The sequence below is a fragment of the Panthera onca genome, chromosome A2 (genome assembly GCF_046562875.1).
Source record: "Panthera onca isolate mPanOnc1 chromosome A2, mPanOnc1 haplotype 2, whole genome shotgun sequence".
In the NCBI taxonomy this organism is placed as follows: domain Eukaryota; kingdom Metazoa; phylum Chordata; class Mammalia; order Carnivora; family Felidae; genus Panthera; species Panthera onca.
The window spans coordinates 75,803,302-75,821,599 of NC_138340.1; the positions used below are offsets into that span (position 1 = coordinate 75,803,302).

At 39.2% G+C, this 18,298-nt stretch overlaps 1 gene segment (V, D, J or C); it reads right to left on the bottom strand.

Annotated features, from left to right (window-relative positions):
- Positions 1 to 949: 949 nt before the first annotated feature.
- On the bottom strand, positions 950 to 16,350 carry LOC132679059 (T-cell receptor gamma chain C region DFL12-like). The segment is given in 5 exon segments: positions 950 to 1,546; positions 3,548 to 3,595; positions 6,727 to 7,056; positions 15,347 to 15,619; positions 15,909 to 16,350. Coding segments are annotated over 3 exon segments (336 nt in total).
- Positions 16,351 to 18,298: the final 1,948 nt, after the last annotated feature.

An 18,298-nucleotide genomic window follows, 5' to 3' on the forward strand; every position in this document is an offset into this window, starting at 1 on the left:
AGCACTTTCTTTTTTTTTTTTAAGTTTTTATTTATTTAAGTAATCTCTACACCCAATGTGGGGCTCCAGCTCATGACCCCAAGATCAAGACTGAGCCAGCCAGCCCCTTCGGTGACAGTCTCTGATTAATTTTCCATTCCTTTACCAATATACACTTTTTGGTAAATGCATAATAATCCATCATACAACATCATTTAGTTTATTTTTTTGCTTTCTTATTGGGCATTTGAGTTAATTTGGGATTGTAAATGGCACTACGGTATTGCATGTAAATCTCAGCACATAATTTGCGTGTGTGTGTGTGTGTGTGTATGTGAGGATGTGTTCTCTATTATTTCTAAACTAGAGCTGCTAACAGTAGATTCTAATGCTTTTGAGGACTTGTGTGTGCCCAGCACAATTAACTCATCGCATCCACACAACCCCAGGAGATGTGTCACTGTAAGTCCATTTAACAAATGAGAAAATTAGGCACAGGGAATTCAAATAGCTATAGACCCAAGATTTAAACCCAGGCACTTGGGGTCCAGAGTCCAAGCACTTAACCCCTCCAGCACCCTCCCTTCCCGTGTTAGTGCAGCTCTCATGGGGTTCTTGTGACATCGGGAAACATGGTGCACGTGTGACACGGGTCCAGGTCTGACACACCCGCCAGTCACATGACATGTGATACTGTCACCACCAGAATGTCTTAAACCAAGTGAGTCTGAATCTGCTGCCCTTGGAAGGAGAAATAACCTGGCACCTTCGCTGGCTGTGGCTCCCCTGGGGCCAGTGCCCCCAAAGAAGGCATCACAAGGACTTTCTCAGGGAAAGAGTTAGAAATGTGGAATTGACCATGATTATTACATCAATGCTGAATGTGGAGGTTCAGTTGCCATGCTGTCCATGGCCTTGGACTCTCAGTAATATTTCACCGAATGAAAACACACAGAGGCAAATGTAGGCTTTTGATTGTTTTTATTGTGCCTATTATGAAAAACAGCACAAAGTTCGGGCAGCAAGGATGAAGGCTTCCATGTATGTAAAATAAAAGGCCTCCAGGCAGTTATCTGGATACAGAGCCTCAGGGGCCGCGATGGAAGCTGCACGCCGGCTGTACTCAGAGGCGAGGGTGCTGGGTGGCTGACGGGCTGGTGGGCGTGAAGGAGAGAGCGGTACTGAAGCCCCCGTGAGTGCCCCCCGGCCCCGCCCCTGACTCATGGCAGAGTCTATTCTTGGTGCAGAGTGACATTTCCCGTTTGCCCAGCGGTTTGTAAGCCTGTTCTGCAATGATGACACATAGAAAAAGACATGTGAACTGAAATAACCCAAACCCAGAAAGAAAGCCCCGCTAGAGCCTCAGCAGACACCTTTAGCGACAGTAGCCAGTAAAGAAAAGTGGAGCCTTGGGCCACCATGGGTTAGGAACTCTTCTCATTGCGGCAGAGTGCTGGTCTCCCAAGTAGACGGTAGGCGATGATGATGGTGTAGACCACGCTCTTGACGAGGAGGATGATGTAGGTGTAGTAGGCAGAGCTGGTCACTAGCTGCAGCTGTAGGGGGTCTAAAAGAAGCTATTTTAGTTTCACCTGTTGTTTTGAAAGGCTAGGACTTATTAATGGGAGGTAGGTCGTATTTTGCAATTCTGATGACCTGGGTGGAAGTGACTTTCCTGCACCAACCCAACCCAACAGTAAACGTCTATACCACTGTCACCCCTACCACCACCACCAAGACAACCCAGAATCCAGCTTGCGGGTCAAGTGAATCAACTTCTGTGAAATTCACTTAGTATATTCCAAAGTCTTAAAAAGCAAGGTTATGTTTTAGATGAATGAGTCACCCTGCAAAAAGCATTGGTGATAAGTAGCTTTTGCCATTTCTTCACCCCCACCTTGTCTATAAGTTACCATAATAGCTAATATGCATTAACCACTAACTAAATATCAAACATTTGATTTGAGAGTTTTGAGGGCAAAGCTTTAATCTTACTTAAGTTTTCAATAACCTAGGAGATTATTATTTTCATTCCCATTTGACAGATAAATTGAGGACAGAGAAGGAATTTGTCTGATGTCATACAGTTAGTAAATACAAGCCAGATTTTAATCCCAGCAACATAATGTTCGAGAACACATTCTTATGTACTCTGATTCTGCACCTCCACAGGTTACAAATACCCCCAACAACAAACAGTTAAGAATATGTGTAAAGATAAATTGCTGATTTAGAAGCACCTTAGTCATCACACATTGTTCGTTAATGAAGTTCCTACTAACGGTATGGTCCATGGAAATTTGGTTGTGCTCATAGCAGGTTGGAAGGGAGGTTTTAGTGGAGGGTGTTGGCTGTGATGAGCACCGGGTGATGTATGGACGTGTTGAACCACTCACTATATTGTGCACCTGAAACTACTCTTACCCTGTATGTCAACTAACTGGAACTTAAATAAAATTAAAAAAAATAATAATAAAATGAAATAAAGTGGAAAAAAGTAGTCTCCAAAGAGTAAGAACTCCAGAATCATTAGCCCTTGGTGTGTGGAAAGGGACCCTGAGAGATGATGTGTTCATAGCTCCACGCCCTTGGTCAGGTAATATGTTACCTAAGGTCCAGAGGCCCCTTGATATTGCACATGGAAGGCAGATCGGCAGGGCTGGAGACAATGCTTCTTGTCACTTTCTTATACATACGTGGGGAGAAAGGGCCAGAAACCAGTACTTACCATGCATCAGGTAAATGAGATACCCTATGCTAGACATTTGCCATGTGTGACCCTATGTCTTTCATAACTGAGTTAGCTGTTGTTCGTTTTATTCCCGGTTGGCTCAGAAAATGCAAGTAATGTACCCATACTCATGCGCAAATAATTAAAAGACTGGGGTTAAAGTCCAGTCTGTGGCCCTTGAAGCCCTGCACTCACACCCATCCCCACGGGTGCCTGGCTTTGGGATTTCTTGCTCTGTGACTACATCTTACAGGTAGAATAGCAAACCAAGTAAGCGTATCAATTGTTGACTCAGATGGTCCATGTTGAGGCCTCAGATCCCGCTGTGCAGTGTGGTGCAAGGGACTTAGTTCATTTTAGCTCATTGCCTTCATGCATAAAATGTGAATGAAATCCTTCATAGTGAGTATTAGGAGAATTAAACAAAATGCACTCACAGTAACACAATGCCTTCTGTACAAGAACCTCTTAATGTCAGTTCATGTTATTAACTATGAACAAAAACAAAGACTTAAAAAAAAAAAAGCAACTCAATATCCTGTTTTCCTCAGACAGTAGAAACAAGGACCACAGAAATGAGTGAAATCTGTTGCTGAAAGACTTCGGAGCCCCTCACTGCACCCCTAAGTTATATAGTCCCCTCAATCCCAAACCCACAAAGATGTGAAGATGGCTCCTGGGAAATGATGGACTGACTTAAATTATCAGTCAGTCTATTTTGCAAGATCCTGCCATTGTGAGATTTCTACCTGAAGTCAGGGAAGTTCAACAGTTAAGTTGATTGGGAGGAAAAAATGCTATAGCATAACATAAAGGCACACACATACAAAAACTTACCATTTTCATCTTTCAGCGAAGCTTCTGTAGAATTAATAGTAGGGAGTTCTAAAAGAAAATAGAGAAGGTATTATTCAATTGTTCATATCCATGATTTGCAATGTGTCTGAGTTGTGGGTGGATGGATAGATAGATACTTCCAGACATACACACATACAAACATACATACATACAATTTGGCAACCAAGAGGAGAGAGCCTAGACATATATGATCCTCACAATTTCTGGAATGATTGCTCCGTTACTATGTAATTCAGTAGATCGATTCACATATTCTATTTCCGCACATGAAGATGTTGAAGTTCACGAATGATGCATTTTTTTTTCTCACAACTAGAAGGTAATGTCTGAGACTATCTTGTTTTCCTTCTGCGCTCACCGCTCCTAGCACAGAGCCTGCCTCAACGTAGGTGTTCTATAAGTACTTGTTGACTGGAAAAATAACCGGAAATAGTGAATACTGGGCAATCCTCAGCACCCACGCAGACATGCGGAGTTGCTACAAAATGAATTCATCTAACCCTAGACTCCACAGGAGAATTTTACATGTTGGAAGGAGTCTGGTTGAGGTAAATTCACCTAAGTAAAGGCAAGAGGCCCTCCCTTTCCAAACCATGCACGCCCCCGTGGTGTGTGTGGGTGTGACAGCAATGCTAATGAAAGCCTGTACCTATCGAGTGATTACGACTGTGCCAGGCACTGTGTGAAAGGTTCACGTGCATTATCTCATCTGATCCCCCAGTCACACTGATGTGAGCTGAATTTGGAGGACTACATGTTACACAACAGGCAATAAGGTTTAGAGAGTCTAAGTAACTTGACCAGAGCCATGCCAGTAACTGGCTGAGCCAGCACTCAAACGGCAGTTGTGGGGGGTTAGATGAGCTAAAGCAAAAGCTCAGTGTTTCAGTGCGCGCTGAAAGATTGGCCAAGTAATCATAGTTTTCTGAATAGATAAAACCTGAGGGGAGGGTTGTATTTCTCTAATGCGAAAAAACAAACAAACAAACAAACAAAAAGCTGAAGTTACATAGAAAGACAAAATCCCTTAAAAAGATCATCGACTGTTGGCTGGACGGACAGACAGTCCCAACATATTTTGGCTTATCCTTTTTCTGCTTGATGAGTCCTTGTCCATACAGATACGGTTCTGGTATGCAAATTATTCACTCCACACCATCTTGTTTTGGGCGCTCTTACATTCTAAATTCTAATAGGCTTTGGGGTAAATCACAGGAATAAAAATGTTTGTATAATCATGTTTACATGTTAAAATACCCTCAAAAATGGACTTTAAAGTGTCTTAAAAGTCTCTTTCTTTTCCATACAGTAGCTCTACTCATTAAAAGAAAAAGAAACATCTCTTATCACCATGAATTGATTGAGGTAGAAATATTAAGGTAACAATTTTCCAAATTAAAATCTGTGTGTGTGTACCCTAGGTTCACTTTCTCAATCAAGGTTGGTTGAAAACTTAGACCATATAGTTTTATCTCTTCCAAATCATTTCATGGATTCATGTTTCCATGTTCTATATATTTTTAGCTTTCATCAAAAACAAAAACAACAAAAAAACCTTACTAGAATCAGCATTAAAAATTTGCTGTAGAATGGCATTAACAGAAATACCCTCATTAGCTCTGTTCCATTGAGAAGACCTTGGGAGACATGCGTTTCCAAAATTAAGTGCCAAGTAAAACACATCTCACAAATAGGAACTTCTCCCTTTTCGATAATCATCACCATGGAACTTACTCTACTTTACTTCGATCACTATAAAAACCAACATCTAAAGGATTACAGTGGTTACATTAAACTTGTGCTTTGCTCATTTGCCTCCTCTCTGTTTCTTAGCTGTAGAAATTTTTAAAAATTAGGGCTGTCTGCACTCTTACTTCAGTTAGTTTTAGGAGAGGATGCACATAAATACAAGAAGCACATGAATAAATGCATTCATGTTATATTTTGAAAAGCAAGCATTTTCACTGACATGATTGTATTTCTTCTTCATCACAGCCAGGGAGAAAGCAGAGATAAATGTTCAACCCTAATTTGATCATTGGAAACACTAAGGATCCAAGAAGATAAAGATTTATTTCAACAATTTTAAGCGGTATACAGCAAAGGTCTTTGCACATTTAGTTACGTGCGTGTTCCCCCTGCTTCCAAAGGGCTTGGTAACCACAGAGAAAAGTACAAACTAGTCCTGTCCAGTGGGCCCTCTTGGGCCGTGGTCTCTTATGTCAAGGCTCAGGACTTGACTTCTGAGTCTAGAGGTTATTGGATCACAGCCGGGTGCCCACGCTATCGAAAAATGATCAGCATTTGTACCAATGGTGACCCTACGGGACACCATGGCTGAATCACAAGTGACCGTGAGTGATTAGGAAACATGTATTCACTCTACTGTAGTGATCCTCCTGGGGACAGTGGTCCATCCTGCATCCTTTCCAGGCCTGGCACACACTCGTTCCGCAATGTTTGCTGGGCAGCATTTCCCAGGGGTAGAAACACATCCATTGTGTAGAATGGAAGAATATTTGTATACATTAGCCTCACACAGTCTTTACTTACCAAATTTCACCTTAGAGTGGTATGTAAAATTCAAATATGAGAAACAGAAGACCATACTAAAACCTCAGCAACCAATTTACTATTTTTGTTGAGCGCGATCTGTCTCCACCAAATGAACAGCATTTTGTCGCCTATGACTCATTGTTTATGGGTTATACTTTGAGTAGAGCAAGATTAAAGTGAGAGGGACTTTGCTGAGTAGAACATTCCTAAAGATGTATAATTGTTCTAATTTCCTCATCAAGTACAATCCTTAAAAGTGGACTCTCTTTCGAGCGTTTATGATTTGGGAGGATGCTAGGTGCTTTTGCATGTACTGTTTCATGTAATTCATATAATGACGCTAAAAATATCACTGTAACCTTAACATTTTGGTTGATGAAACTGAGGTCAGAAAGGCTAAATGAATTTTTCTTGTTTTTTTTCTTTGTATGTTACAAAGTCAATACTATTTTAGTTCTATGGGGAAATAGCAGGACATTTATGCTACCATTAAAAGTAACAACATTTAAGAAAGATTTCTATTTGTTTCTTTTCATTAATATTTGACAGCAAAGGTGGGATATTTCCTTTGACAAAAGGGTTACTGGTATATACACACATACCTGTGTTTATTGAAGGAAACAGAATCTCTTGATCAACCCCTCCTTTATTCTTCTCGTGTTTGACAATACATTTGTGTTCTTTATCCATTGACTTTTCTGTCACAGTCAGCCAGGTGTATTTCATGTATGTGTCCTTAGTCTTCATGGTGTTTCCCTGCTGGGATTTCAGAATTGTTTTGCCATCTTTCTCTTTCCAATCTACCTTGATAACATCAGGGAAAAAATCCTCAAGAAGACAAAGATATGTTCCAGTCTTATGGAGTGTTCTTTCAGCAGGTGAAGGAAGAAAAATCGTGGGCTTGGGGGAAGTGTCTTCATTAGGGCTTTTATCTGTTGGAGAAAATGGAATAGCAATTAAAGCTATTGCTAGAAAAATGGAAACATTGTGTGGTTGGAACCACCTGGCACATAGTAAAAGGAAGGAAAAGTTGCCATAGAATTAGTGCTTATGGTGGCCTTTCCTCCACAATGGTTCTGAGTTGCTTACCTTCTTAGTTTCCATGGGAAAAAGAGGGTCAAGAAGTTACATAACATGCCCAAAGTCACAGCTACTAAGTGGCAGAGTCGGGATTAAAACATGGAATTTTTTTAAACAATACACAATCGCTTGTTTGAATGGGAAATATTTCCAGGTGTACTTGACAACCTATCGAGTTGACCCTGGGTGGCTCAGTCAGTTAAGCATCGGACTTCAGCTTGGATCGTGATCTCGCAGTTCTTGAGTTCAAGCCCAGCGTGGGGCTCTGCGCAGAACCTGGAGCCCATTCCGAATTCTGTGTCTCCCTCTCTCTCTGCCCCTTCCCTGCTTGCACTCAGTCTCTCTCTCAAAAATAAATAAACATTAAAAAAAAAATTATAGAACATCTCGCTTTCACGTCTGAATCATGTCAGGACTTCGTGTAGGGCAATGTTTAAAGCTGCACTTCCAAATTATTTACACCTTGAATTTAGAAACAAAGTCTCAATATATCCAAAAGTGCTATTTCAAAACTGATTATTTTCAGAAATGCTTTTATATTAAAGCCTTATCAAGTAACACCCTTATCAGAACTTTTGTTTTGCTGTGGAAAATGTTCACTGAAAGCTTATTTCCTATTAGCATTTCATCTGAAGTTTATATGTGACCAAGAGAACACCATATTTTGACTCTCAGAGTCTCCCTCTAAGTTGAATCTGCCCTAGAAAGCTGCTGAACTTGTAACCCACAATATTTGGTGATTTCACTGGCTGAATAATATGTAACTGGTGTAATGTTACCTGTTATGATTCCAGAGTTTCCTGCAGACATAATGTCAAAACATATAACAAAAATCATAGTTTTCAGGGACATGTCATTTGAATGTTGGTATGTTACTTGATACATTTACTGCTGATTTAATGGTTATAATTATAAATGTTGGAACCATTTTAAAATTGATTTCCAACTGAAATGCAGGTGCTTTACTGATATTCTCTTTGGGCTAGTTTGGTATTAGTTTAATAATTCAAAGGGCAATTTCTTAAGAAAAGAGTTCATTTGAGAAGAACAGAAAAAAAATTCTTTTGGGGGGCTCTTAATATACTCTCTTTTTTTTCTTTATTTTTTTCTTTTTCTTTTTTTTTTTTTTAGAAAAAAAGATTCTTGAGAATTTCTGCCTGTGTAGCTAAGCTCCTAATTTTTATACTAACTCAGTAAGCAAACGATGAGTTCTTATTTAAGCTGTAGGTAGAATTAGGTCATAATGTGCTCTTTTTTTTTTTTAATGTTTATTTAGTTTTGAGAGAGACAGAGACAGAATGCGAGTGAGTTGGGGGCAGAGAGAGAGGACACAGAAGCCGACATAGGCTGCAGGCTCTGAGCTGTCAGCACAGAGCCCGGCATGGGGCTCGAGCTCATGGACTGCAAGATCATGACCTGAGCTGAAGTCGGATGCTTAACTGACGGAGCCACCCAGGCACCCCTATAATGTGCTTCTTTTAAGTATACACATCTTGCTTGTAGTGCATATGTATTTTATTGATTATAACAGTAAGACATCGTGTATTTCGCCAACCACATACTTTGTTTTTAGTGTAAAAAGCATGTTAGATAGACAAGATTAATTTTTCAATTGTACATGATATTTAAATGACTTTAGCCTCTAGTCAATATATTAAAGAAACTAATTTTCATTTTTGAAAATTTGTGGGTTTTTTTATTGGACCGCTTCTGATTCATTATAGTGAAGAACTCAAAAATCAAAGGATGAACTTGATAAATTTCTGGACGGTAGCATACCGTTTTTACCCTCTGTCCCTTTTCCTTAACCAAATTCTTGATGTTTTACTGTTTTCAAGATAAAATGAATCTTGAACTTCCACAATTTTCTCAATGGAATAATGAACTGAGCATTAAAGCATCCATTTGATTATATATGGCTCATGCCTGTATTTTGGGTAATTATCTTACATAGTTTTTCCTTCAACATTCTTTTTTAAACCTGTTAACAGTGATTTTTATGATGAAGATAATTTTTATGATGCAAAAATAGAAACCAGATTCTAAAATAAATAAGCCTGTCTGGTATATTTATATACATTTATTTTCATAACCATAAAATACATTTGAGTTAAGTTGCCTGAGCTATTTATATTTTAAGATGCATCCATATGAATTTTAAATAAATGTACCAAGTGTCAACTACATTTTCAATTTGCAAGGGTGATACTTCAAACCTGCATATTGATGTTGATTTAATTCTGTTCTACTTTTTTTAATTTTTCCTTTATTAAACAAATAATTATAGCTATTTCATATTTAAAATGTGTGGGGAATACGTTTAGGAATTCCCTGGGCATGCACCAATGGGTTAACAAGGCATAAAGAATTACAAAGCCCTAGGTTACTCACACCCAAGTTTGGGTAGATAAGATTAGGCCCCCAGAATAAAGTAGGGCGGGGCCAAGGCCCCCAGGATAGAGAGGGGGGTAAAGGCCCCCAATACAAAAGTATATAAGGTAAGCAAGATTAGGTATTCAGGACCAAAATGCCCCCCAATTTAGTACTATCGCAGAAAGCTGCTTTCACAGGAGGGAAGGACCGAATTAGGTAAAGAGGTACAGAGGGCTATAGACCCGGGGTGTTGCAGGTGATGCTGCCCAGGGCAGAGCTGATTAGCAAAAGAAAAGGTGCCTTGTTAACCCTGAGGTTACATGCTCTGTAGCTAAGATAAGGAGACATAGCGCCTCCTGTCTGCCATTAACAACCATCTGCCCATCTGCCCAGCGCCAGGATTTTGCTTTATATTGACCCAAACCCCAAACCCCATATATCTTCAAACCCCCCTTTCCCTCATGGCCACGAGTTAATGTTCGCAGTTTCATTGTCTCTTTGTGCACTTCCATCATGTTTGTAAGCCTTCTGATCTTAATAAATACAGGGCAAGGATCCTTATTCGGGGCACTTGTCTTTTCCCGGACATGAGCCATCTCTCGCATTTTAATCCTGCATCCGCTCTCTTGCTGGCCAAGAGAGAGCTTTAGACTCAGAGTCTATGACAAAAATGTATTTCAAATGTATGACATTTCTAACTTTATTTAAAGGTCTAGCTATATTTAAAAAGTTTAAACATTTTTCTGATAAATATGAGCATGAAGGCGAAACTTGTTGGTGCCTGAGTGTGTCTGTTGAAGGTCACCATCTGTGAATGACATTCAATGTCATGGTGCCCACAGTAATGATGCAGCGGTAGCATGAAATGCTTTTGTTTAAAGACCATTTCTTCATTTTAGAAGATGGATCTGGAAAGTAATGTCCGCTATTTCACTTCACATTCCTCCTAAAGGACTCACGCATTGAAGTCCTTTTCTCATTTTATGGCGGGAAACATATAACAAATACGAAAATTTGGAGATCTTCATTTTATTAGATAATATAAAGTATGGACTCCACCACATTTTTTCCTACTTTTGAACATTAAATTTTACCCTGTGCTTTCTGTTAGGAAATCCCAGACCTTTTTCATCTGCTCTCCATAGTGCTTTTGATCCTCTCTTTTTATTCCATGGCCTCACTGTACTTGTGTATTCTATTTTAGGCCTTCTCAAATAGGTTTTGGAAATAGGCAGTTGAAATAAATGAGAAATGATTTGTGCGTTCGGGTTTGTTTCATTTGCAGCTTCAGAGGTTGATAGTTTTGCAAATCTAACTCGAAGGTGACATGAAAACTGAGAGAAGATGTTGGCAAATCCCGCTCTGCGATACAAACACAAAACATGCAGAATTCAAACACACTGAAATGCTGGGACATGAGGTGAAGCTTTCATTCCCAACATCATCCCTCATGAAACAGGGGTTGTCTTATGTTTCGGTCCTGGGCAACCTCTCGTTTTAAAGGATGCTCTTCTAATGCTCTACTTTGATCAGACAATACTCCTTAGACAAGGTGTCAACCTGAAATAAACGCAATGCTCGTTTTAGAGGTAGCACTGGTAAAAGACAATAAAGAAGTTTAACATGGATTTGGTAAACAGTACTTGGGAACAAAGTCTCTACCCTTTACATTTACATTGCACAAATATAGAGTAACAGAGTAAATGAAAACAATGCTTTTTAAACATTTTGTAAGTGGGTAATTTTTTCTTTTTTTCAGATAAAATATTCGGTGACATCATCATGAGGAGATCCCAAAACACTGGGACCCTGAGATAGCTCAGAAATGTGCTCGAAAGTATACATTTTAGAAGCATGTGAAGAGTTTGAACAAAATTTTTGATGAAATGTCAGGGCACAAAAAGCTGTATTTCTCAACTTATTTTGTACTGATATCTTTTTTAACTTTGTAGGTGTAATTCAATTAAGATATTAAATACACAAGGGAATACTTGGCTTTTTATCTGTATCACTGCAAGCTTATATATTCAGGTTGCGCAATCTCTTCTCTTTTTATTTTATATCTGGATCTTTCCATTGAAAAATGAGAGATCACCTTATGTTCTGGCAGGCAATAGTGGAGGTAATGCTTATTCCATTATCATCATTTTTAGAAACAGGTGACAATGAGCCATAGAAATTGAAAGCATACTGCAAATTAAACCGTTTGTTCGAAAGTGACCTATAGACTAGATGGTAATTAACGTATTTTTCTGTACTCCTGATAATATAAAGAACTCCAAGGGATGGTAATTTGAAATGACATTTTTTTTTTTATCACTGACCATGTCCCAACCTTTATGGTTCTTATTGACATATTTAATTTCATTTAGTCCCTGTAACATCCACCTGAGATGGTTGTTACAGGGACAGAATCAATGGATGGAAATATAGCAAATATTAGCAGTAATAAGTGTCACTAAACTTTTTTAATGTTTTCATTATTTTTTTCTCTGTTCTTATTTTCATAATGAACATGTATTATTTTTATAATTTTAAGAAAGCAATAGTGACTGAATCAAAATCTAAACGCTAAGGAATGGTTATACAGAAAGTGATAGATGCAGAGTCATAGTCCAGATTTTTCTCTGCACCACACTCCTCTAAAACACTTTTCAGGACTCCATGCATTATACGTCTGTCACCATTGTTTAATTGGATTGCTAGAATTTACATGGAGTATGTAGTCAGTTGGAAAAAAGAGGACCAAAAACTTGCTTTTCGGTTTATGAATTCATTTGTGCCTACGATCACAACTATTGTGGCAAAAAACCACATCACTTCTTTCATTTTTTTCAGTGTTTTACCACCTTTGTGAAAATTCTTGAAAAATTTTTATTTGACGAGACCTAGTGCTCTGGAAACACCTGTGTGAGATGTTCTCCCTCATCAGGCAAAATTTCACCTCTAAGTCTAACGAGGAATGAACAAATACAGTATACTGCATTTAGAGGGGAAAAACCTAGCTTAACGTTCTTGCATATGTTTATGCAGTTAAATATCTTGATACTTGATAGTAATCATCCTTTGACAAAATGAAAGTTCAGCAATATTTTATTCCTTCTTTTCCATTGATTATTTTTGGAATTAAATAAATAAGATACACAAACTTTACAAGACGTTCAAGACCGAAATCCCAAATGGCTCTAACATCTCCCCCGCCCTTAGAAACCCCCATTTGCTCTAGCCAGTTAGCTCCTTGTGAATGTCCTCCATGCTAGATCAGGTGGCAACTACCCCCAAGGATCGGGGCAGAGTCTCCAAACTCTCCAAGGATCCTGCTGTTATCTGTGAACATACTGGGACCAAATCCTAGAATTCTGAGCCAGCACTGGTATCACCATCTCCCCTCCCCGCACTTTAAGAATGGAAAGAAAAGGTTCCTATAACCCTGAGCAGTGTGCCAGGACCGAACACTTGTATTCGCAATAGCCAGACCGATCACACTGTCTGAAGAGCTTTTACACAATCTCCCTTTGTGCCAGTTTTAAGGTTGTGCCCATATTTTTTCAAGGTTTATATAAAGACATAAAAATGGGCCCCACTACCATTAAACAAACATGAAACTCAAACAAAATCACATTAGATATGAACACAGTCGAGAATTGAGGAACTGACCTCTGCCTGGTCAGCTTGGTTCTGTCTTTCCATCTCAGTCACACAAGTTGGAAAGTATGATTTTACCTTTTCTTACTATTTTATTGATGCTCAAATCTCTTCCCTTAAAAGGTTTTCTTGTATGATATCCCTTCTTTTACCGGAGTATGACTTGCAGTTATCATTTCTTTTGTTTTCAAAGAGGAACCAAAAAGTATTTAATAAATGAGTGTTCAATATTTTTATAGTTTTTTTTTTTTAATTTCTACATATTGAGGGGGTAGTTATCTTGTTTGTAAAGTTCTTTCCAGAATCCTGTCGCCCCTGATAGTAGACCAGATGAGTTGTTACAGAGTCTGAAATATTAATAATGATCTCTAAACTTACTTATTCCTGAAAGACTACCTATTTGAACTTGAAATTACCCCAAGAGTTTCTAGGGAACTCATCTAAAATCCTGAGCTGTTCATCAGAGGATCCTGTCTGGTCTGGTCTTTCTGCCGCTGTCCCGGCCTGAATGGAAAGACAGCTGTGGGTCATGAGGCCGAGTCCTGCTTGTAGGTCACCTGCTCCAGCTCTCCTGCCCCAGTCAGTGTTTCCGGCGCACTTGATGCCGATGTGGAAAGAAGACTGAATGTGATGGTGTGGAAAGGACTTGTCATTTTATAGCAATACCCTAAGAATCACATTTTGAAAATCCAATTTTTGAACGTGTATTCAACATGACTTATTTGATCATTTGTGGAGGAGAGAGGCAATTATAATGCCATGATTAGAAGCAAAAGCATCATTTTCTGCATGAGGAGTAATACAAATTGAGCTATTACTAATTAAGCATTCAACTAAAGAATCTATTTAAAAAGTCAGGCTGCAGATGAGTAAATATCAGATTATAAAAACATGGCTTCATGTTTCTAATATCACATCATGGTCCAGACCATGCATTTTGGAATGGACAAGTCTCTATTGGATCCCCCTCTATGCCATAGTAATAAGCCATGTGAGTTAAGGCAAATAACTGAACTTCTTCAAGCCTTAATTTCTCCATCTGCAAATTTGGAATAAGAGGATTTTCTGTATAGGGCTGTTGAGGAATGAATGAGATAAGGCACTGAAACTGGTCAGCATGGTATCTGGCCCTCAGTGAATCTTAGCTAATATTATTATTCTCTTTAATGGGATGGTTTCAGGCCATTTTATCAAATTATTCCACAAAACAAAATGTATGGATTTTGTAAGCAATAGGTATTATAAATTAAAAAAAGCAAGAGAGCTCATAATTCCAAGACATTTTGTGTCTCCTACAGCCACACGCCAAAACACATAGGGCCCAATGATGCCACAACCTAGAATAGTTGTCCTGTAGACTAGAAGTTTTTTGAGTTTGGGGGTTGTGTCTTCTTTACCCCTTTTCTAGCATCCAGCACAGAAACTGTGTTCAATAAGTGTTTGCTGAGACAACAAATGAGCAAATGAAAATGTAAAGCCCTGCAGACAGACTCTTTTCACGGACTGTGGAGCTAAAATGATTTGTTGAGTTCATAGTTCTATTCAACTGGACCATCTCTTAAGAAATATCACAAGACTCGCAATGGCACGAATTTTTGCTAGTCTTACCCTGCCCTCTAAGAAGCCAGAGTAATAAAATAAGAGGGGTTGTTGATGTTTTATGGTCAATTACTGTAAGAGTAAAAATTTTTGCACTGCATTAAGGGTGAGATCCAAAGCAATCACAGATTTTGCAGGTTATTAGAGAAAGAAACATTACTCATTAAGAATTCATACTAGAGGTACTTAATCAAAGTGTTTCTCTTAAAGAGACCATCTATAAGAAGAGCATCTTGAACCTGTAACTCACACCAAGGGTTTAAAGACACCATCCTAAAAATAATTTTAATTTCAAGCCTTGGTCTATTTGTGCATGTGCGTATTGTCAAAATATAGAATTTCAGTTTACTTGCAAGCAGGTAAGTAAATAAGCCATTTTCAAAGTAATTCATTTACATACAGAGTTTCCAGTAGCTGCAAAATGGCTCTCTGTATGCTGACTTGATCATATAGATCATTTGTTTTCTCTAAAAAGCATCTCTTGGTTTTTTATTCACACAATCAAAGTAGAACAACGTTACTTACCTGGGGGAGTTACTATGAGCTTAGTTCCTTCTGCAAATATCTTGATCCATCCTGATTCATCACACTGGTTAGAGCTTCTACAAAAACGTCAGCCTTGTCCTGAGCCTCATGGCATGACCAGCAAGTAGAAACCTTGTCCTGGCAATTTGATCTTCTGGACTCCCTTGGAAGTCTTTGAATATAGGCTTCATGGCGTCTGACATTTTATAAATTTTCCTCAGATTGGTTGATAAAAATCTGTGTTTTCCAAGGAGTCAGTAATTACAGAAAGTGCTGATAGAAAATGGAAACAATTAGAGCACAAGTAAAAAGAAGAGAGAGAGAGAGAGATTGGGAGTAACTTGTCATCCAACTACTCATTTAAATTACCAGGAGGGGCACCTGGGTGGCTCAGTCGGTTGAGTGTCCGACTTTGGCCTAGGTCATGATCTTGCCTTTCCCAAGTTCCAGTCTCATGTCGGGCTCTGTGCTGACGGCTCAGAGTCTGGGGCCTGTTTCAGATTCTGTCTCTCCCTCTCTCTTTCTCAAAAACAAAAATAAACATTAAAAAAAAATAAATTACCAGGAAAAGTGTTCAGTCAATTAAAATGTTTTGATTTCCAGGTGTTCAAGTGTGTGAAACTACTCAGAGATCACATCAAAGGAAAAGCCCTTCTCTTCTCAGAAACACCAGACCTGCTCTGTTAGCAATCTGGGATTGTATTTCTAAAGGAGGAAATTCTTTAGTAACCAAAAATACAAAAATGCCAACAGAAATATACTCAAGAAATGTGAACAGTGTTGTCCAGTTTTAAATCAGCTACTTTTACCATTTGACAACATGATTCTGTACCACACAGCGCAAAAATGAGAAAATAATTGTGTAATGACATTCCCGCCCCCCCCACCGAAATAAAAGAAGAAATCTGTAGAAGTCTTTCTTCCATGAAATACTAGATTCCTATTTAAACCATAATTTGAAAACAAAATCCAGTTCTCTGATATGTTGAAAAAAAGAAGTGATTCTGTGATCTTCAGAAATGCACTTGTAGTCCTCTCTCTGTGGTTAACTAGCTCTGGCCGAGCTTTTGCCATCACGGGGTCTCTGCATCCCCATTGGTTGTGTGGGCATTGGGCTCTGTATGTCCAAAGGGCCCTTGTTGTTCTAACAGCTCATAACCTGTGACTAAGGACAGGAAAGGTTGGGCTGTGGTTGCTCAAGTGGGAAAGAAGTTGAGAGTTAGTAATAGAGAAGGTTTTCTTATAGGTCCTTCTGACTCTGTGATATTGTGAGATCCCAGTGGGCACCATATTAGGTGGCCTTACTGGACTTCAGGACATTTTTGATTATCAGGTAAAAGCCTCCATTTTCTTTCTTATCTGTGTCCAAGCCAGAATTGGACTAGTCTTACAGGTAATATTGGTTAATAGGATTGGATATAGGATTTGTTTCAGGGGCCCTGCTTCTTTTCGTTGTTACCAGTGGGTCTACTTGAGGGAATCCCCAGAGTACATGCAACACATGTCAACTGTTCTGTCTGGTGTTTGGGGAGAGGAGAGTTGATCCTGAGAGATTCTCATTTTGGTGGCTCCATTTGAGAACCAAAGGAGTAAAATCAGAGGCGCTTGAATAAATTGAAAGTGGACGTAAAAACAGTAAGAAGATAAGCAAGGGGTATAGTCAACATACAAGCCCAAGCCAAAGACCCACATAAATCCATTTGGTTGGCACTGCCAGTGATTGGTCAGAATGGACTCTAAGAGGGGGGCATGAATCAGGACTGGGAAGGCAGGGCCAGGCCTCATTCTTCAGAGGCCAGGACGTGAAAGGAAAGTTTGTTTTAGAACCAATGAAAAAGCTTCTCTGTAAGACCTGTCTCAATGTTATTTTATTATGTCCCTGGTATAAAGAACCAACAGATCCCAGCACCTCACCAAGACACCTATGTAATAATAATTCAATGTTATCTTCCTTTTGGGGGCAATACCTCCATAATTTTCCTTTAGGTTTTGCTTCAAACACACGTACCCTTGAGCTCTTTTTCATCCCTGAGTTATAGATTTTTCACCAATTTCATGAGTGTGGCAGCTATATGGCTATCATGAGAATTGGAAGAAAACTCTTACCACTGTATAATAAGAAATGAGATAATAACCTCAAAACATTATGCAGAAGTATGTACATTTACATGGACATCTTATAGATCATTAGTTTGTAGAAAGTTCCCAAAGCTTGTTGAAATTTAATAATTAATGTAGTTATTGCTTTAGATTATATGACGTTTCTATACTCTGCTGTGAATGAAGAAAAATCTTGGAGGAAGAATTCACAATTCTTAACTCTTCAAAATAAAGCAGACTTTACTGTTGTTTGGAGGACGATGTAAGATGTGACTTTTAAAGAGCCCCTGAGCTCCTGTGTTAGCTGAGATGGCTCAGGGAAGAAGCTCGGTTGTAATGGGAACTGACACTGTGATGTGCTGACCCTGTGCTCGAACTGTCCTGTGTGGAACCTCCTTCAGTCCTCAGCAACCCTATGAGAAAGATCTGGTAACGTTCCAGGATCGTGCTGTCAGTTAAGTGGCTGAGCAGGAATTCAAATCCAGGTTTTTATCACTCCAAAGGCTTTATGGGGGCCCCTGGGTGGCTCAGTTGGTTAAGCATCTGACTTCAGCTCAGGTCATGATCTCGAGGTTCATGAGTTCGAGCCCCACATCAGGCTCTGTGCTGACAGCTAGGAGCCTGGAGTGTGCTTTGGGTCCTGTGTCTCCTTCTCTCTCTGTCCTTCCCCTGCTCATGCTATCTCTCTCTCTCTCTGTCTCTCTCAAACAAACAAACAAAAACAACAAAGGCCTTGTGGTTTTCATCATTCTCCTATTCATTCATTCATTCATTCATTCATTATTCATTCAAAACCAGCAAACCATTTTGCACATTGGATATGGCTTCCTTCCCAGGAAGCTTCTCATAGAC